A 20408-nucleotide genomic window follows, 5' to 3' on the forward strand; every position below is an offset into this window, starting at 1 on the left:
CCGCCCCGTTATCTGGATCTGTTGCCAAATTGTAAGTCTTTCTTTTTCTTGGCCCACGTCCCGTCCTTCCACCGAGGTTCGTGGAAATTCGTTCTGTGGTTTCGGCGTAATCCTGCTGACAAACCCACCAACCCACAGACTGTCCCAAGTCTGCCCACTTTAAGAGCGTATGAAGGATTTTGGATGTATTGGTTGTGGAGCTTTAGGCCCAGTGTGTGTGCAGAAGATGCACGAGCACAGATTCTCCTGTGGCCGCTCGCATATACGGGAACACCGCATGAGGAAGATGAGAAAACAAGGCGTGGGGGGGGGGACTCTTCAAATAATTGACTTCATAATGACGGCATTTTCTCTGGGTAAATGGTCCATTTTTTATTTTTAATCTCCGGTGCTTTTGGCTACATGCGATGAAATGATTCCATCTGCAGTGATCGTGCATCCCCCCCCCCCCCCCCCCCTCGGATACGGGGCCCGATTAAAGTCATTCATTTCACACTGCATTTGTGCATTATCTCTCTCTCGCTCTCTCTCCCTCTCTCTTTCCTCTGATCTCCTCACGCGTGGCGATAATGAATTCCACGCACGCCACCGGCTGAGAAGGGATCTCAGACCTAAAACGTGGACGCTTGGAATCAAGGATTATGGCCGTGTGGTGGCCACTACTGCCTCTCAGTCCATCCCTGAAGACATTCATGCCATCAACTTCCACCCTCACCCCTCCTCAGTAAAGCTTCAGAGGCTTCACTGAGCCAATGTCCACATGACCGTGGATCCATGCTGATGAGGATGAGGATGACGGCGACGAGGACGAGGCGGCCTCGTGGAACTCTGCAGCGCTCCGAGGATCAGCTCTGAAAGCGAGGAGGAAAAGGACTTGTCACCACTGGACCACAGCAGATCCCCGGGCGTTCCCGTTTCTCTGTTCCACACACACACACACACACACACACACCGACCGGACGCGAATCTGTTCCAGCGACACCTGCATCATCGTCGTCATCGGGCTCTGACTGTGCCCGACCTCCACAGTCCGAGTCCCCACAGCGAACACGCGTCATCTTCATCGACCTTCCTCACTGGATGGAGTTTCCTCGGTTCTCATGGAGACGATCACATGGGAGTGGATGCAAGCTGGTGTGCGGTGCGAATGTCCTTCTGGCGTCCCGCTGAGATCTTCATGGCTGAGGTTGTGGAGACGTGCATGTCTCAAGCGGAAGCACTTCATTGGCGCTCGAGGCATCGAGGAGGAGAGAAACGAACGGTTACATTTTTTTTTCCTTTTTAATTTGGAGGATTACCGTTGACCTGCTTTTTTTTGATTCACATTGAGAAGATGCTTTTTTTTTTTTAAAAAGGAGGACGATAAATGTTCAAGTCCTTTCACTGTTTTTTTTTATTATTCAAAGGCTGTAAATTTCTCATTTTTACAGTGTAAAAGGTCACAGTTTGAACTCAAGTTGAAAAGAAGAGGAGAAATATGCATAATATAAAAAAAAAAGAGAACCGGGATAGAACGAGAGAAACAACATCCATACGAAATGATCCACCAGAAGCAAAACATATATACATATAATAAATCACGACATATCACATGACAGTGTCGGGGGGAAAAAGAGATGAAACCCACCAGTTGAGAAGCATTTGCGACGCATGTCCCGGGACAAAGTCATTTCGGGAAAAAATGTGGACTACGCGGCGGCGTAAGGAGACATATCGATAACAAACGTGAATGTCACTTGTCACAAAACACAGTAGAAAAATGTTGAAGAGCAACATGAAATCTGATTTCAGTAAAGTAACATGAAGAAGCAATAACAGCTAAAAGATATTGTGAAGACTCCCACAGTGCACAGTCATACGAAAATAGACAATGTAGAATATATATACACACACACACATATACACACACGTGTGTATGTGTGTATATTTGTGTGTGCGTGCATGCGTGTGTGTATAGATATAGATAGATATACTGTATATTTTTTTAATAATTTCAACATATATATTTTTACATTTCTCTTTACCTTTAAATAAGCCGGGATCAGCTGCTGCGATGCACATTAGAGCCAACAATATATATTTTTTATTTGAGAATTTCCTGAATATTCTTTGTGATGTTTTTTTTTTCAAGCAGCCACAGACATTGGCTGGCGAGAGTTGTTTACAGCTTTGATTCAAAGTGCTGCCTTTTTTTTTTGCATGTTCCTGCCCGGAGTCCTTGTTCATAAGTGCTTCTGTGATTATTACAAAAATAGAGATTTGAAGGGGGGGGGGGGGGGGCAACAGATTTTGACCTTCACTGCGTTCTTCTCCTCTCTCTCCTGACGGGAAAAGAAAGCCTGTCCACTTATTGCTATGAAGAAAAAATACACGTTAGGGTGCAATGCAAATATACAAAATGTGTAATCAACTTTTAAGTATAGTAACTACTATATTATTCATATATTAATAATAAATAAACTTAATCAAAAGACAATAAATAATCAGCTAAAGCTGCAATTATCCATGTTTGGCCACTAGGGGGCAAGAAATCCACCAACAACAAATCAAAACAACCGAAAAGACACTTCCTGTCACTGGCTTTGGAAGGCTAAACTTTTGATGGTTTAACTACTTTCACATTCAGCAAACACAAAGCAGCATTAGTATTCATTTGGAGTTTTGTCTGAATCCACCTGATGAGTGTACGTCCAATATTCATTTTTGTTTGATGTCTGGTTTTGGTCCCCATCAACAGAAAAAAATAAGAATTTCCCACTATTTTCACCAGTAAACCAACGTCTGCCATCTTTTAGTGATCGAGGGGGACGGTGAAAGTGATGTCATCACGGCAAAAACAAAAGTCGAAAGGAGGAAATCGTGTTTTTCTCTCTCTGGTCTTTCTGAGCAGACAGTTTGACTCACGGCCGTCTCACCCTCCACATCTTCCACACACAGTAGAAGCAAACCAATGAGAACGTGTTCGACATAGGCAGAGTAGAGCGTGACTTCAGCCCCCCGCTTGTTCATCCAGTGTCCCACAGTGTGCAACAAGTCCCGGGGCTTCGCCAAGGATTCAGAGCAAGTGCATAGATGGAGAACGCAGAAGCGGCCTGTCCTGCTGCGGACTCTTCTTTTTAAATTCTCCTTCTTCCTTTCCCTTAAATACAAGAAGCTGCAAATGACAACAGGGACCCGGTAAAGACAACGTAGAACAACATGCCGCAGAGCAGACACACACACACACACACACACACACACACACACAGAGAATGGGGGCTTCAGCGCTGCGCTCCGTTTAACTGGATTGGACAGTGAAGAGAGTGGACGTCCAGTGGGTCTGCCACACAGCGGACTCCACGTCATGTGACCTCAGCGAAGGCGATGTGATTCTACGGGAGGAGGGGAAAGAAGAACGTTAGCAGAAGTAAGCAGGCAGCTCGATCGTTTTGTCTATCAGGACACACTTAACTGGACAAATCCCTCATCCCCGATAATTCCAATAACTGCTCCTGGAGATCTTGGAAGTCAAAACCATCTCATGATGTTTCTCCAAGAGTCTGTATGGATGAGGGAAGACTCCAGATAAAAGAATCATCTGAGATGAGAATTGAAGCAGGAAAAGTAGGATATGTATACATATATATGTATATATATATATGTATATATATATATAAAAAATGGACGTAAGTGAAGCCAATGTGGAAGTGCCCGAAAGCCTGTCTTCTCTCGAGTGACCAGCAGAGGGCGACTCCGCCGGTTGCAAAAAGAATTCAGAGTCGATGGGAAATGACTCTACGTCTCAATCTCTCGTGTCAAGTCTTCTTCAACACAGCGTGATGTTCATTTTTGGAAATGACGGGCCAATTTAGAGTAAAACAGACGATAAAGCACAGCATGCCGGAGTTCATGAACTGTGCAACATATGCCAGTCAGACATACAAATCAAATAGTGTGATATGGATCTTTTTTTTTTTTTACTTTTTCATTTGAGTAAAGGAGAAATATTAGCATTTATATTGGAGGACATGTCGCCCGTATGTGGTGGTTTTCTCATGTTGTGTATCTAAAAAAAAAAGCAAGAAATAATACTAGAAATAATAAGGCAACGAGTAATCTGTCCAATTTCCTACAAAGCAGAATTCATTTTTTCCCATCAAAATATATTCAATCATTATCTCATTTCACGCATCAATTTTATTCTCAGCTCGTGATGAACATATGAGTATGGCGTCGCCCAGCATGTGGTAGAGACGTATCGTTCCTCTCCGCTGGAGAAGGAAAAATATCAGCAAAAACAAAATAACACAGGATTCATCTTCTTTTTTTTTTATTATTTCAGAGGTTCCTTTCCTGCCGCCGCACTTTGTTCACTGTGGCTTGTTTGGCTTCCGGGCGTCTTCAGGCCGGGCTATTTTTAGAGCGGGCAAATTTTCCACCGAGGCCGTCGTCACCGAGGTGAGAGTGTGAGCTTCTTCTGCTCTTTGTCAGACAAACCGAGCGCAGGCTCTTTCGGCGGGGAGGCTGCGAATTGAATCATCAGCTGCGGGAGAGCTGTGCATTTATTTATTTGATTTTTTCCCCCCGCTCATCTCACTGCTTAAAAGCGCATCTCGCTGGAGGAAGCAGGGAAACGAGAACACAGCGGGCTCGAGTAAATAGAAGCGCGCCGCTGGGTTGTTTGAAAAGAGAATCGGAAGCTGAAACGGACAAGGGATTTCACTCAGATGCAAAGAGACAAGCAGAAGGAGCACTTCAACCCAAACGCGCCAAATACTCTGGACAGGGTTTCGTCTCGGCCAAATGGATCTCGGACACAAGCCGGTTTGGTGATGAAGGAAAACCACTTTATTACACCTTGGCTCTCATTTCTGTAGATATGGTCATCGTTTATATATCGGCTATGATTCACTGTGATCTGGAAACATGGTCCGACAGGGCGACGCCAGCAGCCAGGTGACCAGTTCTGTTTGTGCGGACGACTAAAGCGAGGAACGCGAAAAAAAATAAGAGCCGCGTTGTAATACAGCGGAATCGCTCTTAAATGTCAAGAAATACATGTTTGGATGAGCCCGCCGACTGATATTGTGCTGTTGTTGCTATTAAAGGTCTCTGTCGGTCACTGAGAGCCAGTACGCAACTTTAATGACAGTCCATTATGTCCACACACACCCTCACACACACACACACACACACACTGAATTTGTCCAAAATGACAGGAATTTATCTGTAATCTTCCTACGCTGATCTCACACGTGGCTGTTTGTGGATGATATCACCTCAGAGACGCGTATTCGTCCATTGGTAGAGCCGCCAATGTTCTTCCTGCTGATGTTGTTGTTGTTCACTAATTCATGCCTGGCATCATTTTGAAAATTTCAAACTTTCAAAAAATCGGGACCACGATTCGGTTTCAGCCCTGGGTCTGGGAAACTTTGAACACTAATTTCTCCTGGATTCAAGCTTTCAAACGCAAACACACACACACACACACACACACACACACACACACACACACACACACACACACACACACTTGTTGAGTAACATCATCAGCCATGTGGCATTTAATCCGGCGTGTTTGCGTTCCAACGTTCGTGAGACAACATCACCATAAGTCCGTCTGGAGGACGGCATGTGTCGGAGACAAAGATGCCTTCAGGAGCCCACTGTTCAAACCCATACCGCACTGGTTTAATGCATAAGCAAACAATAACAGCCGCTTTCACATACGTCTAACAAAAAAAACACAACGACTGCCTGGTCCAGACCGTCACAGCACAATATCAGCCCGTACGTTTCCCCCCGTCAGGAAAAGAATCAAACAGCAGAGTCGTGTCCAGAGACATTTGGCCGGTCGCTCTGTTGCCTTTTGTTCCGCAGACGCCGGAACCAGTCGAGCCCCCGCAGCCAGCGCAGGAAGGCCGAGAGACGCTCCTTAATGTGGAAGGACCCTTCGTCTTCGTCATCCGTCTCCTGCAGAAGTGTGTGTGTGTGTGTGTGTAAAGTTTTAGGAGACAGGGTTGTCATGACAATTGGAATTTTGCCATCCAGCAGCAGCAGCGGATGATGATGTTAATGCTTTGAAAAGCAATTCAAAGAAATGGGTTGACGAGAGTTGTGTCGACAGCTGCCATTCTGTTTTGAATTGATTTTCCCTCTCTTTCTAATTCCACCGAAACAAAGCTCTGATTGTGGTTATTCATCGCCAATAGCATTCAGACGAGATCAGTGAATGTTTCTCGCCTATCAGCTGCCGTCATCTTCAACACGGAGAAGTGCTCCGATTCTACCGGGGGCCTTAGAGAACAGTGTGTGTGGCGTCGGACCGACCTGCGAGGCGATGTACTTCTCCAGCGGACTCTCCATCCGGCCCATGTTCAGCATGGCCGCGTTGGGCCGCTGCTCCGCGGGGGGCGACGACTCCTCCTCGCTCAGCAGCAGCTTGCCTTTGAAGTTATGGACCACACACACCACCTACGACACACACACACACACACACATTAAATATGACACACATTCACTTGCATGTGACGCGCACGCACGTGACAAAAAAACGCAGCACACGAGCGAGATGTGTGTGTGTGTGTGTGTGTGTGTGTGTGTGTGTGTGTGTGTGTGTGTGTGTGTGTGTGTGTGTGTGTGTGTGTGTGTGTGTGTGTGTGTGTGTGTGTGTGTGTGTGTGTGTGTGTGTAGCTGAATATCAAGCGCTTGACAGAGACTTGGGTTCGGTGCCGTTGGATTTAACAGAGTAATCCGGAGTATGTCACGTGTGTGTGTGTGTGTATTGACTTTCTCCCGGAGGTCACGGCGGCTGCTGCCGTAGCCGCGATGGACGGTGGATGTTGCATCAGCTCCTCCTAATAAGGACCAGAGCCTGGCTTTGAGGTTCCACACGAAATATGCAATTTTCAAGCTGAATGAGCACAGATGAGATGAATTGAATCCTGCGAGGGCGTTCCAGAGGAACCTGGGAACGTTGTATGGGAGGAGGAGGAGGAAGAGGAGGATGAGGAGGGAGGGAGGGGTTGTGGAGCTCTGTAGCGAGGGGCCGGACGTGACTCACACACCGACTTCGTGGAGACATAGTTACCGTTATTCTTTTCAGTGCAGTGGGAGGAGCAAACGTTTCAGTTTATTCACCACACAGCTACATTTCTTATGTTTTTTGGGGGATTTGAGGATCGATGGCCAGCAGCTCGTGACCCGCGGAGGAACAGGTTTTTACAGCTTCTCTTTGCGCGCAGCTCAAACTCCACTCTGCGTGTTGCCACAGTCCAGACGTGAGGTACATACATTGCAGGTTGCCTCGATGGATTGGAAACGGTGGCAGTCAAGTTGTGACAGAAGTGCTTGACTGTCAGGTTCAATTCAAGGGGTTTAATTCAAGGGGTCGCATTAACCTTTCTGGGACGTACAGGCGTAATAAAAAACAGCTCATGGGATTGTGATTTTACATGCCACGTCAAAAAAGGATGTTCTTTGCAATCAGTTTCTTTCACAGTGTCATTCTTTTAGTATTACTGAACACTATATTGACACCAGGGGTGTGTTATTAGGATCCTATCACAGCACAAATGACTATCTCCGCATATCGATCAGTCTGAACTTCCATTTCCTTTTTTTTTTAAATCTAAATTTAAAGGCCCCATTTTAATTTGATTCCCGAGATCTAAAAAAAAAAACGGACTGTCACGCATCAGAACTAATCCGTCGTCGCTTTGAACGCTTTTACCGCTCACGACCGATCAGCTGTTATCATTTCCTACATGCATAAAAAGATCAATCTGCTCTGGTTCACTGTTTCGTGTGATAATGAGAGGAGGGAGAGCAGAGCAGAGGATGAGGATGATGATGATGATGATGATGATGATGATGATGATGATGATGAGAAGGAGGAGGAGGAGGAGTGTTGCCTTTTGTTTTTCCCCATCACTGATGGCACCGCAGTTTTGTTAACCGGCATCAGCGGCGGTCCGTGGGAAGAGGCTGCGCGAGGGGGTTATCGCAGACCCGCCCCCTCTCCACAAGCCCTCCAGCCACAGAGAGAGAGAGAGAGAGAGAGCGCCGACCTCTCGCCGCCGGAACGCGGGAGGAAGAGCGAGGATGAGAAAGGGAGAGAAAAAAGAAGAAAAAAAGGAAATGAAGAAAAAGAGGGAGAGATTATCTTCCGCCGCCGATTCAGCTTCCAGCCGCTGCTGGGAAACGGGAGCCGGCTAATGAGAGACGCCGCATGTAGTTTTCACCAGAGAACAGAGGCTTTTTAAAAAAAAAACATGTGCAGCCGCTGAACCGTGTCGTGAACTCTGATCCCACTCGGTCTTCCCCTTCATCTTTGGCTCATGCCCGACTCTGCTGTCAGGCCAAAGAAACGATGGGGACTTTTGTTCGGTGTAAGTTTTGTTTAATTCCGAGTTCGCTCAACGCATATTTTCACGCCCCAGATCCAAGGAGCCAAGATCGGTGTCCGATCGCCAATCGCTGGAATATTCTCAACATCCGCGTGGACCTGCCTCACAGTCGGTACGGATGTCCATGGGGCCGGGACGAGGAATCCTTTTGGGATCCATTAATTGTTCCTATTTTGCATAAAGCACATCACACAATTTTTCCACGCATCCTATGAATCACTTATCCTGAGTCGGTCGTATCTCAAAGTCTACTGAGCGGTCCCCCTCCCCCTGATAATGAACCTTCCAATTCACCTGACTTTTTAAATCTAGCACCACTATGAGGTAATTGCACTTTTCATTGGACTACTGCATGTCTTCAATTCTGTCTCGTCTCTCTCCAGGAGTTGCTCTTTGCATCGGCAACTGGACCGTGTTCAAAGTGTTCTTCCTCATCGTGCTTCCTCAACTGCTGTTCTTGTCCTCGTCAATAATATTGTAATACTGTATTGTCTGTGAAGGGCCTCGAGATAAGGCCTGTTGTTTTGTGTTGTGTTGTGTGTGGGTGTGTGTGTGTGTGTGGGTGTATGTGGGTGTGGGTCTCGCTTGGCAGCCACTTCTAGGGCTCAGAGGGAAAAAAGAAGTGAGAGTGAAATACAACTATTTATTACGTCCGATAAATGCCAACGGGCAACGGGGTTATTATTAACTCCAGCTTGGAGAAAATAATCATGTTTGTGTGTGTGTGTGTGTGTGTGTGTGTGTGTGTGTGTGAGTGTGTGAGTGAGCATGTGTTGCTATCAACGTGCGCGGAATGAAAGCCGAGCTCCGCCGCCGCAAACTCTGTGGGGACGTGTCCAGACAATATGTGGACGTGCACGTACTGTATAATTTTAGTTACGATTTAGACAAAACTCTGGAGTAATGCGAGATTGTTTGACATCGACTGAAGATTAAATGATTAAAATGTTGATTAGCTGGGCCTATAAGGATTTTTTTCAGCGCATAATAACTATTGATAACGTTATGTTACTAACGACTCACGCCAGTCCATTTTTGGATTCCCCGAATTAAAGATACAAATCACAATTCTTGCGAGGAATCAATATATAATCAATATATATATATATTGATTATATCAATATAATCTCCTGCGATTTGGGATTAAGGCGAAGAAACATTGCCAAGGTCAAACAAGGACAAATCATGAACATAAATGAAACAGCCACTCCGAAACATCATGACATGATTTGGATAATTAAACCTGGCGAAACAGTTGTTATTCTCAAAATCCACGAGGCATCTTCAAAAGTCTAACAACTGCAACGGAGAACAAACAGTCTGCTGCCGCTGTTGTGCAGTCAAACAGATGTGAATAATTATATCTTCAAAAGCAGATCATTTTAACCTCCATTATCTCAAAGCAAGGACTATTCTGATGCACCAAGCACAAGGTGAGGTTTTGCTGCTTGAGACGTGAAAAGGTTCATTAAAGCGGAGGACTCGACCTCACAATGAATCCAGCCGCTGGGGGGGGGAACACTCCGAGGTGCAGAGCGGCCGGAGGAAAGGAGAGATCATTACTGCACCAAGAGTCTGACTAACAGATGAAACCAACACAAAAGTCCGTGTAACTTTAAATGAGTCACTTTCTGCAGCTGAACTCTTTTTTCATTCTTTTTTTCCCTCGATCGTTGCAATGAGATTCGAACAACTCAAAGATGTGTTATTTTTTCCCTGCGCACCAATTAGCAGGGCATTGTTTTGGCCCGTGTGTGTGTGTGTGTGTCTGTGTGTACGAAATAACAATGCTTGGAAGGGTGATTAACTGTTGGAGCTGATCGGACAAAGGTCAACGTGAAGAAAAAAAAAAGGTCTGAAAAACACAATTTCCAAGATATCTCTGCAAATAATAAAGAAGCCATCTGAAGCTTATATTGATTTAAAAAGAAGAAAAAAAAATCCCCATCACATGATGTAAGTGAGGTCACAATGACGTCATGTATAGTTGAAAAATGCATTTTTCCACGTATCTCTGCATCCTATATAGGACTATAGATCTTTAAGTTGATAAAGATCGATATGTAATCATACTGCAGGAATGACGTATGATCATAAATGGGCGTCAAACAGTGTAATAATGAACCTTATTGGTTATTTAGATTAACCAATCATTCTTCATCATATGACAGGAATGTTGCCACTATAGCATCAATTATGAAAAGGCAGTCTTTTCATTTATTACTTGTTATTGTCAGTACCGGAACAGCATAGTAAAATAATCTAGAGCTGCAACAGTTAATCGATTAATCGATTAGTAATCGATAACTTAAACAACTTAATCGGATCAAGTAGTTTATATGAAGAAAATATGTAAAATATCTCTGATTTCAGCTTCTTAAATATGAATATTTTCTAGTTTTCTCTGCTCCTCTATGTCAGTAAACTAAATATATTTGGTGTATGGACAAAACAAAACATCGTCTTGGGGTTTTGGTGGAACACGATCTTAATTTTTCACAATATTATGGCATTTTATGGACCAACAACTAATCATTTAATCGAGAAAATAATCAACAGATGAATTGATTATGTGAAATAATCATAAATTGCTGCCCTAAAATAATCATTGATATATTCTGCTGAAATATAATATATATATAGTTTAATTTTACGTGGGGACGCAATAACCACAATGTCGCTCCGCCTGAAATAAGTTACCATGTGAGGATTTGCGTCACCTTCTTCTGTATTTGTGCATAATACATACAAAAAATATATCAAAATATCAACATCCCAGCACCTGGACGTGTCTTAAAATCACGTCTTAATATCACACCACCGCCCCCGCCACACATAACCCTTCGTCGATTGCGAGTCTCACCAGGAAAGCGGCGATGGCCGTGCCGATGATGAAGCCGGCGATCACGTCCGACCAGTGGTTGCGGTACTCGGCCACGCGGTTCAGGCCGGTGAGGAAGGCCAGACACGTGAGGCCGAGGGACAGCACCGGCTTGGCCAGCCGGGTTCCCTTCGCCTGCACCGTGCAGGTCACGTACATCTGCCGGGACACAGAGAGAAGCAGGGATTGGACGATTTGAACGCTGCCATTGTCAAAGTGTCCCCAGTCTGAAGTGAAGTAATTACTGTGCAGACCCAGATGCTCATCGGTGTGACATCTGAGGGACGGACTGGGAAGTTTTGGCCAGAGGGTTAAATGTCATGTGATGTCAGGAAACGCGTCGCGTCTCACGCTCGCGTCTCTCAGATGATGTTTATTAAGATAAAAAAACCTCTTCCACACTCATGAAAAAAAAAAAAAGGAAAAAAAACCTGTGAGGGTGGGAAAAAACAAAATAACAAGAGAAGACGCAGACGGAAGAGTGATAGATAGACTGAATACAGACGAGGAGCGACAGCGGAGGAAGGAAGCGGAGCAGGAGGAGGATGAGGATGAGGAGGAGGATGAAATGAGTGCGGTGAGGTGAAGAGAGGAAGGGAAAAGGTGACAAACACACAGAGAGAGAGGAGGGGGAGGGGGAGGGGGAGAGGAGCTTAGAGAGAGAGGAGAGGAGATACGAGAACGTTAAAGGAGATGAAGAGAGAGCAGCAGGATTAAAGGGTAAAAGAAGAAAAGGGGAACTGTACTGTACAAACATCTATTTTGTATTTATACACATAATAAAAAACACATTTATCCCTATCATTTCAAATGACTTCAATTGCATATAGAATTCCCATGACTGAACTTTCTTCACTTGCATATTCCTTTCATCTTCATATATCATTTCTACATTTTAAGTCAAGTTGGCTTTTTGTTTTCGATACATATTCTGTTGCTACTTCCTGTAAGTAACCCATTCAGTTCTAGTCTCTCCTGATTGGACTACAATCAAGACGACCCTCGCTTCATGAAGAACACACAAAAATCGCTCGACGTGGATCGGGAGGCGTTCGTAAAAACCGGTCTGAGGGGAAGAGAGGAGTGATGGCGGAGTTAAGGCGGGAAAGAGGGGAAGGAAAGGAAACGAACACGCGAGAGAGACGGGGCGATGATTGTAGAGTGAAGAGAGGAGAACAGAACAGAACAGGGGGCGGGAAGGACGGAAGTCCACATCTGGTTTTATCTAGTCACTGATAAAGAGAGAGGGAGAGAGAGAGAGAGAGAGAGAGAGAGAGTCAACTGGGGAGATGAGGCCTGCAGCCTCTTCCTCTTCCTCCTCTTCCTCCTCCTCCTCCTCCTCCTCTCCTGACCATCTGGGCCTCAGATGAGCTGCTGTAGATAATACATCATCACCATCATATAAGCAGGACCATGATGAGAGCGGCGCCGTAAAAAAAACAAAAAACAACCCTTGATTATTTATCATCGCGTCAATGTCAGCGGAGAAGTCCTTTTCAAGTCGAGTTCAAACCATTTCATAAATAAAATTCGCTCGATTTTAGATTTTTCCTTTTTTCGACAGATGCCCCTTTTTTCTTCTTCTCGTCAGTCAGTGTGCAGCGACATCTGGGGACGCTTCTGAGCGTCATAGCTCAGAGTCATAACTTGTTTGCTGAATTATGCAATCGCTGCCGTCTCCCTCTCGAACCGCGCTGGCACTTTGATAAAGAGTTGTAAGATAGTTGATGTAAAAAAAGAAAAAAATCAAGAAATCATTGACTGTTTTGTATTAAACAGCCAACAACTGACAACATTCTCAGTCAGTTATTATATTTCATGAGGAAATTCTTCACAATGTAAATAAGTTTGGTTTCATGTTTGAGACTTGTTATGCGTCTTATATTACAAGTTTCTCAGAAACTGAAAAACACAGAAATATCTTTTTAAAAGTGACTTCAATTAAAAAGAAACAAATTAACTTTTTTTTTCATATTAAAGTTATAAATTTTGTTTAAACTTGTTGTTTGAGTTTGAGTATCTTTGGTGTGTGGACAAAACAAAACATCATCTCGGTGGTTTTGGGAAACACAATCAACATTTTCACCATTTTATGGAGCAAACATATCGATTAATCAAGAACATAATCAGCAGATTATCGATAAAGACAATAACCCCAATGCGATCTCAACTTTAACTGTATAAACTTTATCATAGTTGCATAAAGCACAGACTCTTTACATCTTTACACTCTTCTCATCATTTTACATTCTTCTTACTTTATATATACTTCATATAGTCATCATGATTTTAGGTCTGTATGTATTTCTATTCTTGGTCGGAGCAACTGAAACAAAAACCCAATTTCCCCCCCGTGGATCGATAAAGTATTTTAGATGCTGATCTCACTAATGTGGAGGATTAATCCTCCGTTGTAAATAGTCCCCAACAAATCTGAACGCCCTCTAGTCAGACGACCTTTACGGAACACAGTTTATTTGAACGCCGACCACGTGAGACACGCGCGTTAACATCACATCTGGCCTTGTTTTGGTGCTGCGGTATCAGGAAGGAGGGGCAGAGGGAGGGAGGGAGGCAAATATAGACCAGCGCAAACATCTAAGTTTGGGTCTGATCAGTAATCTGTTTCGTTGAGGCAGCCGACAGCCTCTGGGGCCTAATTGTATTTTTCATTAGCGCAAAAATCTCCTCCTATAGGCCAGATCAAATGTTTCCATTTCTCTCGCCCGCTCTCTCGCTGCACTTAATTTATTCCTCACTTCTTTTGATTATTAAAAAAAACCACCATGTTGTTCCACTTGTAGAGAGGCACAGTGGGGGGGTTCTGCGTGGTCCTATATCCAGTTCGCTTTCCTCTCCATTAACAGATGAATGAAGGGAGCTGTGAGACGTCCTCTGTGAATATACTCAAGCCGGTAAGTTGATGAGATGAAACCGACGCAGTCCTGCGGTGAATCCTCCTTCGTGACGCTCGCAGTGTTCCGATTTCTTTTTATTGAAAGTGTTTCAGAGAGGTGTTGATTCAACTTCATGAACATTTCGGAGGACTTGGTGTTTGGTACGGTTGAGTTGTATTGAATTGTTTTTACGCAGTGCTGCTTCTGTTATTTGGCCTCGCTGACATGAATGAAGGAAGACAAATTATAATGCAATGGAGTGCCCTGGCAACACAAACTGCAGCGCCCCCCCCAAAACAGAAAGAAACCAACTTGCTTCAACACAACATTGAACATTATAACCGGAGGATTTACTGCAGGCCTGCTGTGTGTGTCGGTTTTTAGCCCGGTGTGTAGTAAACTGAGCAGCTGCTGATCCTTTTCTAAGGATACATGTATATATTAAAAACCCCCTGTAGGACGATAAATTAAATAAAAGTAAGAATGACAGATCCAAATGCTGTAAAAGTTTAATTCTCCTTTAGTTCAGTTTGGGGAAAAATAGCCTCTGTCTGTAATAAAATATAAAAAATACAGAACTCCAGGTCGTACTTTGGCACGACATAAAAAAACTAAAAAAACAAGATGATTCACAATGCCGTCGCCCCGGTAACCGTGTGTTTGGGAAAGGATCGGGAGGGATTGGAGATAAGAGAAAGCTGTTTTTCACGTTGCTGTGTGAAAACAAAATTGTTATTATTACAGTTTCGCTAATGGCACAAAATAGAGCCGAAGAAAGATAAAAAACAGACATAAAAAAACATTTTTGGTCTGCGTCGGTGAGTGTACCTTCTTCAAAAATCCAAATCTGTTCCGCAAAAAATGTGTGGTCAGATTCGACGGTGAGCTGCGAACCGTTTTCCCAGCAGCCACTGGTTTGCGTGCGTGGTTATACCGGACACCAATTTGAGCCAAAACATATTCTGTGCATGTCCGGTGCTCCGCAGTCATGACTCACAACTGTCAGGTCGGACTGGCCATATTGTGCTCTTGATTGCGTGTGATTGCGCGCATGTGTGTGTGTGTGTGTGTGTGTGTGTGCGCGCGCCATACACTCGTCCTTCACCGGGTCAAGGTGATTCCTCCCTGTGAAGCTCGTGGCCTGTATGAGCTGTCAGATACTATCAATGCTTTACAACGATGCACAGAACAACCAGCTAGTAGACCTCCGTACAACACACCTACACACACACACACACACACACATCTTGACGCATCTCGATTGAACCTCATTCCACCTGAGACTCCCTCTGGCCAACTTGATTTGTCCTAACAGCCGCGTGTATCCCATATTTCCCGTTTAATGTCGGACATTAGCAGCTGTTGGCGCGCTCACTCCGTCAGAGGCTTGTCAGCTAAATGGAGAGTGTGACATGAAAAAAATTCAATCCGCGGGAGATGAGGCCGAGCCGGCTCGTCCCCTCCGCTCGGGCGACGTGTCAGCCATCCATCTTCGCAGTCTTGCCAAGTTCAAATGGTTGTCCCGAGGGAGGAGGGGGGCGGCGACACACAAACCGCTGCGCCATGGAACCAGTTGTCGCCGCTGCGTTGATATATTTCGGCTGATTAGACGGGAGATTTTCTAAAGAGACGTTTCCCTCCGAGCTTTTCCCTCAGTTAAGTGTTGTGACACAAATAAAAAACAGCATCACGTCCGATCACAGCGGTCCGACTGTGACACGATGGACGCTGGTGACATTCTGTATTCATTGCAGTGGTATACTGGGCATAGCTATCGATATCAATGACTTATTTTTGTATACTTCGTGTGTGAGTGCGCCTTTATGAAAAATAGTCAGGACAGAATTTTATTACAAATATATTTTCATGGAGGTAAATATTTATATTCACACCTCCAGGACATTTTTTGCTGTTTCTACTTGATGAGCTCCATCTTCTCCTTAAAGCGACAGGGTGTAATATTACGAAGAACTTATTCACCCAAATTGAATATATTGTCCACAACTCTGCATTCATATATGTATAATCATCAATGTTATTTCGTCAACTTTGAACGAGTTAAATATAGTTCCATGAGGCGGACCCGGCCTCCGTGTGAGTCGCCATGTTTGCTGCGTCGTGTTGAACATTCAGACGCTGCCGGAAACCAGAAATGGAATCAGCGCCATAAAGTGTCCCCTGTCGGTCGCTCAGTTGGTTTCGGTTTGCCACTTTACCACCAGATGCCGCCAGGACATTGCAAAAAAAATACACACTGGGGCTTTAAGTAAAGTAGTTGTAGTGACATTTGTATATTTTACTGTTAAATTTCTAATATATTTTTAAGCCGAATTTGCTAATTGCGCCAGTGCTGCTGTGTCAAAAGCTTGTGACTCTGGAGCTGGACTGTTGAAATCTTGCTGGGCTTGTGCAATACATTTAGCAACTTTGCTCATGACATTACACCAGCAGGGGGACGAGCAGCTCTGTGAGAACAGACAGAGAGCCTGGTTTCTCTGCAACTGCAGAGGTTTCATGCTGTCAACGTGCCTCCATGACGGCCTTATGACTGGCGGTGCACGGGAGCATATGTCACCAGTGAGACACCGCTGCCTGCGACAGATTCAGACTTAAAAAAGAAAAAACTGTGAAGAAATGACGTCACAGCAGCGCCCACGCCGATAAAGAAATGCCATGGCAACGAACGGGACTACAAAAGAGGCTGAGACGCTCGCAGCTGGACAGGGACGGCCCACAGTGGAACACACAGCGCTATCGCGCGGCCGACACACACACACACTGTGTCTGTCAGGTCCGTGGGCGCCGCGCTGAACAATCAATACTCGACCCGACAACGAAATTTGCCATGCACACACCCCCGACTGTTTAGTCTGCGTGAAAACAGCTTGTGTATCAAACCCGTGTGCCGCTATGTTCCTGCAATCAGACGACGTGTTTTTGGGGTACTGAATGACACGTTTTCGCTTTTGGCCGCGGCTACAATGTGACACAACCCAGTGGCACTAGATTCGGGCCAACACATTACGATAAGTAATGGCGGGTCTCCACGGTGCGGTTCCAATACCATGTGAATTGAGTAATAACAGCCTCATTTCAAATAAATCCTCGGGTTCAGACGATTGCTGCGCGGGCTGCGCTTGGCCCCGGCGTCGCTGTTGAGGCCGAAGCCAGCGCGAGGTCATAGAGGAGTAATCATCATTTTCTTGTGTGTGTGTGTGTGTGTGTGTGTGTGCAAACTGCATGTATGCCCTAAATGCATGAGCTTACACACACACACACACACACACACACACACACACACACACACACAATGGCCTTTGCTAAATGACCTAGATAACCGAGGCAATCTGCTCTCCCCATCATGCAGGCAGTCAGCGATGGTCCAAATCTGTGCATCCATCGCTCATGGGCACTCGGGCAGGCGCCGGCTCCCTGACACAGAAAAATCAAAGCGATCGGACCGTCGGCCAGAATCGGGGCCTTTTTCTTTTTTCTGGGAACGTTTGATTCATGTGCCGTCAATAAATGACAGGCCAGAAATCTGCTGCCGCTGCTCGGCTCGGTTTCTATAAAATACTTAATTCTACGAAGGCTCGCGTCTATTTTCTTTTTTCTCGACAGTTCCCCGTCTCTCTGCGGAGGATTTCTGAGGCTCTGAGTATCAGCTTCCTGGCCGGACGTCCGACTGTTGTCCTGCTGGTTCTTGAGGGGGCCACCGTGCTCCTCTTCCCCGCCGTGGCATTTGAACTCGCGACAGCGCCGGGGGGGGGGGGGGGGGGGGTTACTGATTTCACCAGGCATTTTACAAGTGTCGGCTCAGTATCTGCGGAGCTCGGACTTTCATGTTTAGCGTGGGCTCTCCGCGGTTGCACTTGAAAAGAGGCGGGTCGATTCTGTGAAGCCTCCGTGTCCATGAGAAGTTTGCGGACGTTAAAATCGGCAGGTTCCCCTTTTGGCATCAGCTTCAATTTTTTACTGCCAAATCAGAAGGGGGTGTCAAATTTTGACAGCGATTTATGGGACCGTAGGCGTTCATACCGTAGGGACATCTCAAGGTCAGATAGAAGAGGAGGCGACTGAGCACAATTTTCACGTAGAGACCGAAGAAATTTCTATTTTTGATTTTTGAGATATTATTAGTAACACAATAAGCCAGAACAACCTGGGACTTAAAGAGAATTTTTATACTGAGGGGATTTTTCAGTTAAGTGATACCTATTCTAATAATAGCAGAGTATCTCCTACTGGGAAACAAGCTGGCGTTTGGGAGGATTTTTCTTTTTAAACTACGGTAGCAGGTACCTATTATTGGAACAGGTCCCCCTAAGTTGTAAAAAGATTTTTTACAGTATAAATAATTTCTAAATTCAGATCCAAGGCCCAGATTGTTCCTCCCTTGTTCCCCAACTCCCTGTTCCCCCTGTACCCACATGTACACTATTGTATGTACACTGGGGTCCAAAAGTATTTGAGTCACTCACGGCCAGGTAGAGCGCGGCGTAGACGCTGAGCGCCGCCTCCTTGGACGGGAAGGTCTTGCGGGCGCGCAGGATGTCGTCCTGGTTCCCCGTGCACGCCTCCTGGTGGCTGATGTAGCGCAGGGCCTGCTGGCAGCCCAGCGCCGTGTAGTTGGGCTTACACACCGTCAGGAAGTAGGGGGCGAGGTTTCCCGTCACCACCTGGCCCGCGTTGACGAAGATGTCGACGGTGAAGAGGCCAAAGGTGTAGACTCCTGAAATGAGGAAAAATGTCATATAAAAAAAGGATTAGACAAAGTTCCCCTCAGCAGCAAACGGAGCCTGACAAGGTGGATTATTGTTCTGAATTAAAACATAACAAGCTCTGTCTATAGCCCCCTATATTTAAACATTATTACATCTATCTTACACCCTCCATCTGTCTTTGACACCCGGCCCTTTTTTTTCCCACTGGCACCTTCGAGTGTGCGTAACCGCTCTGAACAGCTATGAACACAGAGAACACGCGGTGCAAACTGCTTTGACAAGTAGCTTTCATCTCGTGTATTTTTATAACGCATCCGTCAGAGTCAGTTTGCATCTGTCGGAGTGTTTTCCTTGGCGCTGGCGGAATGTGTTTTTGACGCCGTGGAGGAAAAAAATACGTCCAAAGCATCTCTCCGTGTTCTTCCTGCGGAAACAAGAGCGGGGGGCTGATTTATCTGTCAGAGAGACTGTGTGTGTGTGTGTGTGTGTGTGTGTTTGTGTAAACTTGTATTTGACTGGAGAGTTGTTGTTGCTTTTCCCTGATGGGTTTGGTTTTACTGCTAATGAAGACATGTTTAATTGAATGGACCCGTATATCAGCCAAATGAGCTTTTTGACTTGCCGGCATGGTTTCTGGAGTGGCTGCTATAATCACACGTCCAGCCGTAATAAACCGAGGCGGCCGTGTCAAATGTAACCGTGTGAGTTTATGAGCCATCCTCGCTTGTTGCCATGGACCTCGCCTCTGTCTTGTTTACAGCGGGAACACGGAGAGGAAAAGATGGAAGCAGACTCTCACTAGCTGACGAAACCTATTAAAACTGTGTAGGCTGCATGTCTGCGCATCCCAGAGACAGAGAGGAGAGAAAAGTCTCAACAACACGCCCACACACGGACCGCTGCATCATCACAACTGGTTCCGCACCCTGACGCCAGTTTAGTTTATAAGTTATATATATATATGCAGAGGGACGACATTTGACATGATCCATTCTGTAATGAAGCGTCTGAGTCGGCGTGACGACGCTCTGAAGCTCTTCTGTCTCCTGGAAAAGACATATGGGCGCTTTTCATAGCCTTGTTAATCTGAACCAAAATAGCAGTTGTGAAATTTGGTCCGACCCAAAAGAGGTTCAGTTCGTTTGGAGTGTGGAGGTTTTTTTTTTTGGAACAGTTTTAGACTTTTGGACCAATCGCAGGAAGTTTAGACATTAAACAATAGAAGCCGAAACAGAGAAGCAAAGATGAGGCGTTGTACCACAAGGGAGGAGGAGGAGACAAAATATTTTATTGCAACATTCGCAGGATTGCTGGCAGTCTTTCGCCTCCGACGATGTGACGTTTGAATGACGAGGAGGTTCTTTTGGTGTATTCCAACTAGTGTGGAGTACAGACGGAGCTGCCCGCCGAATTGACAACACCCGGACGTCAGACGCACGCCCGTCCACAATCCAATCAATGTCAAGTAGAGGCAGACGCGGCCCGTGTAGGTGATGGAGACATCATACAACATGAA

At 45.4% G+C, this 20408-nt stretch overlaps 1 protein-coding gene across 7 annotated transcripts in view; it reads right to left on the bottom strand.

Annotated features, from left to right (window-relative positions):
* Positions 1-1369: 1369 nt before the first annotated feature.
* Positions 1370-20408, bottom strand: part of plppr5b (phospholipid phosphatase related 5b) — a 55973-nt gene continuing 36934 nt past the window's right edge. For 5 of the 7 annotated variants that reach the window (XR_007030266.1, XR_007030263.1, XR_007030265.1 and 2 more), the window contains 5 exons: positions 18650-18900; positions 11254-11430; positions 6313-6456; positions 3452-5955; positions 1370-3371 (listed from right to left, as the gene is read on the bottom strand). Coding sequence is in view for 2 of the 7 variants with exons in the window: in XM_035618745.2 (XP_035474638.2) it covers positions 3342-3371; positions 6313-6456; positions 11254-11430; positions 18650-18900 (602 nt within the window). In the remaining 5 variants the exon portion in view is untranslated. The remainder of the gene's footprint in view (positions 3372-3451; positions 5956-6312; positions 6457-11253; positions 11431-18649; positions 18901-20408) is intronic. The other 2 variants (XM_035618745.2, XM_035618746.2) reach the window with 1 other exon arrangement.

The sequence above is a fragment of the Scophthalmus maximus genome, chromosome 21 (assembly GCF_022379125.1).
Source record: "Scophthalmus maximus strain ysfricsl-2021 chromosome 21, ASM2237912v1, whole genome shotgun sequence".
NCBI lineage: Eukaryota > Metazoa > Chordata > Actinopteri > Pleuronectiformes > Scophthalmidae > Scophthalmus > Scophthalmus maximus.